Source organism: Galeopterus variegatus, unplaced genomic scaffold, assembly GCF_000696425.1.
Source record: "Galeopterus variegatus unplaced genomic scaffold, G_variegatus-3.0.2 Scaffold16995, whole genome shotgun sequence".
Taxonomy (NCBI): domain Eukaryota; kingdom Metazoa; phylum Chordata; class Mammalia; order Dermoptera; family Cynocephalidae; genus Galeopterus; species Galeopterus variegatus.
Window position 1 is genome coordinate 2,907 of NW_007743106.1, and position 6,289 is coordinate 9,195.

At 34.6% G+C, this 6,289-nt stretch overlaps 1 protein-coding gene across 1 annotated transcript; it reads right to left on the reverse strand.

Annotated features, from left to right (window-relative positions):
- Window positions 1–1,217: 1,217 nt before the first annotated feature.
- On the reverse strand, window positions 1,218–6,087 carry LOC103582613 (testis-expressed sequence 15 protein-like; the record flags this gene model as incomplete). The annotated part of the gene is given in 4 exon segments (XM_008564163.1): window positions 1,218–2,162; window positions 2,254–3,407; window positions 3,915–4,675; window positions 4,786–6,087. Coding segments are annotated over 4 exon segments (4,162 nt in total), but the record flags the coding sequence as incomplete, so codon positions are not given.
- Window positions 6,088–6,289: the final 202 nt, after the last annotated feature.

Consider the following 6,289-nt stretch of genomic DNA (forward strand, 5'->3'; position numbering starts at 1 on the left):
CTCCATCCTTAGCATACTCTTGCCCACTAAAATTGTTCCAATTCTAAACTCATTTCTCAAATGATGTCAATAAGCATTGTGTCGTGTGTCTTTGCTCACATTATTTCCCATAAATTAAATACCCTCTTCATTTTTACTTTCATTTGGTAACATTTTTTTCCTTAAGGGAAAGCTTTGGTCTGTGTTCTTCCATAAAATAAATAAAACTTCTCTAACAATCCAAGCTTTCTTTTTTTGCTTTTCTTCTCAATACCTACACTTTTTTGAGAACCACCCTCATATTACTCTTGATGGGGAGTGCACCCCGTTTTCTTGTGTTTTTGAAGTATGTCTATATGCCAGTTGTTTATTAGGTGTTTTCTTATAAATGTAGTGTGATTGACGGTGATTAGATTCATAGTCTTTAGAACTAGCTTAACAAATACAATCAGAGCAAGCAGAGGAAAAAAATCCTACTTTCCATTTTGCATATAGGGTTCTGTTTCTGTACTTCTGAACTAGAAATTCTTGAAAGGTGGTGAGAGAAGCCTCTGCGTGTAGAGCAAGGGCAACCGTTAGTATGGGCTCTGGGGCTAGACTGCCTGGTTTTAGATCTGGCCTCACCTATTTAATAACTCTGTGATCTTGGGAAAGTTATTTCATCTTTCTATGCCTCAGTTCCTCACTTTTAAATAAGATCATAATAGTGCATACATCATAAGGTTTGTGTGAAGAATAAATGACTTAATATTTATACAATTCTTAGAACAGTGCCAAGAACACAATAAATGCTAAATAACGTGTATTAAAATGTGCTTAAATAGGAATTCTTCTAACTCCTTGATAATCATCTATTTAAAAATATCCTATTTCCCATCTAGATTGTAATAGTCAAATAGACAGGCTTCACTAGCCAGTTTTTAATTTTAACAACATTGGACATGTTATACAGATGCTACTTAGTAAGCACTTGGTCACTCATTTAACTCACATTCATAATTTTCGTAATATTGGAGTTCCCTTAAGAAGCTATTAAAATTCATGTGCTTCCAAGAAATGTTTTCTACATACAATAATTTTTATATTTAAAAAATATCCAATAATGTAGATAGTAAATTCATTTTGCAAGGCATTATTTAAAGCATTCTCTACTTTTATAATTTTGCGAACTACTTGTTTGCTTAAAAAGTAGATTTGTTCTAAAAAAAATACTTAACACTGATTTCATTTTAAAACAGTCATTCCTTTGGCTTTTTACATGTGGAAGTAGTATTTTTCTCTTGTTCCTGATAGTTTTCACATTTGTCTACAGTGATAGGTCGTTTGTTAGAGGAATTTGAATCATTTTTCATTATGCACTCTGAAACTGAGGGCGCCTTGACAGAAGTAATGAATTTATTGATATTTTCTACATGTTTTATAACATGAATATTCATCTTTTCTTTTCTCTTCAGTTGTAAAGTCTTCCTTCTGTTGCATTGCATTTGACATGAGATAAAGGAAATGGTTAACGTAGAATTTTTAGCACATATTATCTTCATAAGTTCGATTGTTTTCATGACTTTCAGAATATGGGCCACTTTTCCTAAATCTTTGTGAGGGGCAGCCATTACATTTTCGAGCAGCGTAGAAAACTGACAATAGTTGTATTCTAACTCTGTCTCAGTGCTTCCGTAATTTATGGATGCTATAAATGGCACAAAGTCAATATATGTGGAAAAGGAATACTGAGACTTCTTTAGAAGTTTTTTTATTTCTGAAAGTTCTTCAAGTTCTCTTGAGAACAAGTGAAGAGCATATGAGCAATTAACAGCTTCACTATACTTGTAGATAACAGCGAGATCTTCCTTAAGTTCAGCAATAGCAGTCTCTATCTCTTTCCAAGTGCAATCTGTTGAGTTATCTTTAAGAAATGAAAAAGCAGCCATTTTTTCTTGGCAGTGAATTAGCTCAGGAAGAAGTGACAAATCAAACCAAAGCATGCCTCGAAACCTCTGTTTGTCTAGTTTCTTTGCCATTACATTTTTAAGAAAGTGAACTGTTTCTGAAACCATGACAATTTCAATGTACGTTTCAATGGCTGCAGATTTTAACATTATAGCCCCTTGCTTGTGGTTTTTCACCATATCCAAAGCATTTTCTTCTGTTATAAAACCATTATCTATGTTATCTTCTTGCAGCACCTGAAAGCGTTTTTTTAAAATTTCTAAGTGATCTGTACATCTCAAAGTGAGCTCTTGTAGTTTCTTAATGTCTGCAAGTTCAGCTTCGCACCTGAAAGTGTTTTTTTAAAATTTCTAAGTGATCTGTACATCTCAAAGTGAGCTCTTGTAGTTTCTTAATGTCTGCAAGTTCAGCTTGATCTAATATTTCGCTAATAAAACAAATATCTGGGTATGAAAGCAAAGTACCGCTAAACGTACAGTTTTCTATGCTAATCGTTGCTTTGTTTATTAGACCATCTGACTTTCTGGAAGCAATCAGAGCATCTTCCTCAAGCCCAGTACTGGAAATTGGTTCATCATTCAGATCTTTAGCCAGAGAATCATATATCTTCTGCAACTGAGAAAAAGCACATTGATTCATTTTGAGTAGCACTTCATTCTTCTTTTTCCTTGAGTATTCTTTGCTGAAAGATTGTCTTCTCTCTTTCCAAGCAAGAGTTTTTGAAGCATCAAAAAAGATATGTTCCAGACCATACAGAGATATTTTAATACTCACTGCCTCGTTGCTCTTGATAAAATTAACATTTGAGGAGATATTTTCTATGATAACCCACAGATGGTCTTGTTTTCCTGGATACGAATAAGTTTTAGGAAACTCCCTATATACACTGATAAGCTTTAAAGTACTTTTTCTTAAGGTTTCTAGGTCTCCTACACTATCTCCAAAGTTAACACCACATGTAAATGGAACAGAAAGAGAAAAGTCAAAGCAATCAGAATAATGTTTCATTATGGCTTCACATTCATTAATCTGTCGTTTGTATTTTAAGAATGCACAGTATGAATTATTTTCCCTTTTTGTGTCTTCAAACAATTCAATTAATTGATCACGATAATTCTGCAACTCACAGAATGCATTATATTTTAAACTTCTTTGAAAAGCAGGATAGAAACTAGACTGCTGTTGACATCCTCGTGGTCTGCCAAGCAGCTCTCTATACAATGTCTCATCATACCAAAGCAAGCTTCGGAATGTTGGTTCACCTCCTAAGAGGCTTTTTCTGTTTTCAATGAATTGAATATTCTCCATCATCATTTGAAGTTCTACTAAAGTGTCCACAGCACACGGTTTTAACTTGTGTTTGCAATTATTCCACAAGTTTTGTTCTACCAACAGTTCTCTTGAAATCAGGATTTGTTCAAGTGAACATTCTTGTTTTCTTTCAAAAGCTTCAACAAATAAAGGGAGAATATTTTGACAAACTTTAGTTTCTTCCTGTAGAATCTGCAAAGAAGTTCATTACGGCTTCACATTCATTAATCTGTCGTTTGTATTTTAAGAATGCATAGTATGAATTATTTTCCCTTTTTGTGTCTTCAAACAATTCAATTAATTGATCACGATAATTCTGCAACTCACAGAATGCATTATATTTTAACCTTCCTTGAAAAGCAGGATAGAAACTGGACTGCTGTTGACATCCTCGTGGTCTGCCAAGCAGCTCACTGTACAATGTCTCATCATACCAAAGCAAGCTTCGGAATGTTGGTTCACCTCCTAAGAGGCTTTTTTTGTTTTCAATGAATTGAATAGTCTCCATCATCATTTGAAGTTCTACTAAAGTGTCCACAGCACACGGTTTAACTTGTGTTTGCAATTATTCCACAAGTTTTGTTCTACCAACAGTTCTCTTGAAATCAGGATTTGTTCAAGTGAACATTCTTGTTTTCTTTCAAAAGCTTCAACAAATAAAGGGAGAATATTTTGACAAACTTTAGTTTCTTCCTGTAGAATCTGCAAAGAAGCAGCTTCATCAGACCTCTGCAAAATTTGAGATAGCTTAGCTATAAGAGTCATACGATGAGCTGAGCAATGTTCTTTGAATTCATTTATATGTGATGTAGGTTTCTTTTGAAGAGGAGTGACTTCAGAAGATTCGGAGTGAGCATTCAAAATAGGCATACAAGTAATTCCTAGAATGACTGGTTTGGAAATACAGGCTATTTCTGAATGTAATGTTGAGTTAGACTGAGAGCCATCACCGACTTTAACTTCCCTCTCTTCTCTTTTGTTAAACTGATTAGAAACTGTGTGATTCAAAGAGACTGTCTCAGTAGTAGTATTCTGAATGCTTAAATGATAATCAGTAAAGTTACTTTTAATTGTTTTCTCATTTAAGTGGGAGGATTCCTCTTCGAAGATCTTATTCTTTTGATTTTTGTACTCAGTCTCAGTAGTTGATTCTCCAGTAATGCTTTTTTTATAAACTGAATCTTTTGTTTTTTCTGCTTGTTTAACTTTCCACATTTTTCTGTCCTGAATGTCTTTCTTTGCAATGCATTTTTCTGAAGAACCCTTTATATTATCTCTTAAGAACAGAGAATTATCATTGGGAGATAGTTTCTTCATTATGCTTTTCTCAAATCTTTTACTCTCTTCAGTTACTGATGTCAGATCCAACTCAGAATTCTCATTAACATTTGTTTCATTCCCATGTACATGGAAGCAATTACATGAAGAGCATTGTTCTGTCTTTAGTGACTCTTTTCCCCTACATCTCTGTGGATATGATACAGCAGTAGATGTTGCACAACAATGTAAACAAAATTTCTCTGTTTATCCCAATAAAATTTCGAAGATTCTCTCTCACTATCTGTCATTGGAGGGGCTGATAACACTTGAGGAATACTGTAATTTTTGTTTGCTATCAAGGTTAAGTTTAATGAGCCCATAAGGTTGTTTCCTGAAATAATGCTTGGTTTGGAGATCTCAGTAGGAGCTGTCCACTTTTCTACAGGAAAACTTACTTCCAGTTTTCTTTTATAACCAGATGAAATAAGGTTATCTCGTTCATAGACACCAACATTTAAAAAGTGCTTCACATTTGATTCTAAGACTGAAATAGATATGCCAGTTTTCACCTATGGGTGAGCCGGACAAGTTGCATCCCAGTTTCTGTCTGTGCTGTAACTTACATTCTTTTCTTTTACACAACTTAAAGATACTGGATTACTTTGATTTATTAGTTCATGAGCCTTGGAATTGTTTTCTTTTGTAGCATCCTTAACATTATTATACGCCAAATGGTTCTCAAGCTTTTCATATTTACTAATGTTAGATGAAACCTTCATATCAATTTGGTTTTCTTTTACAGTTAGTTTCTCATCTGGGTGGTCTGAGGAAAACAGAAAACCAGTTTTTCTGGAAAAGGGCTGAAGTTCTGATGATCTTGGATTTTCCATTCTGTTATTATAAGATGACTGACTTGTACTTTGGGATGCAGAGGATAAGGGCAACTGTGATTCAGGACACTGTTCTTGATCACAGAATTCTCTCACGTGAATAGTGGTGTAACTTCTGGACACACTGCTGGCTACACTCTTCTTGGAAAGGCACATTGTGATTCTCTCTCCATTTGTTTTATAAGATTTGTGCTTTGCTACAGGGGTTAATGACTTACGAAAATCACATCTTAAAGCTCTTTTCTCTTCCTGATTGTCATGTTTTCTTTTAGACAAAACGTGCCTAGTGGAAAATTTTCTTTCAGACGCAGAACTGTAACCTTGAAGGTCACGACTTTCCCAGAAATTATTGCATATTTTTGCATGTGATCTTGGTAATGTGCCCTTTCTTTTTTCTCCCACTTTAGCTATAAGCTGCAAAGAGGTGTGAACTAATCTATGAGCCTTTTTTAAGTGAAAGACAGCTCTCTCAAGATTTTTGGATATACGTTTGCTTTTGCATGAAGATGCTTCATTATTTAGAATATCCAGGACATTCCTAATGTGCTTTTCTGACCGTGAAAATGTTTTATTTCGTCCTTGGGACAATGAAGCAAAAGACGCAAATGACTCTTGCCTGGTTAGCCGCCTCCTCTTCTCACAAATTTCATATTGTCTTAAACCTTTATCTGATATGTTTTGATCTTCAAANCATTCCCATCTACATGGAAGCAATTACTTGAAGAGCATTGTTCTGTGTTTAGTAACTCTTTCCCACTACATCTCTGCGGATGTGATACAGCAGTAGATGTTGCACAACAATGTAAAGCAAAATTTCTCTGTTTATCCCAATAAAATTTCAAAGATTCTCTCTCACTATCTTTCATTGGAGGGGCTGATAACACTTGAGGAATACTGTAATT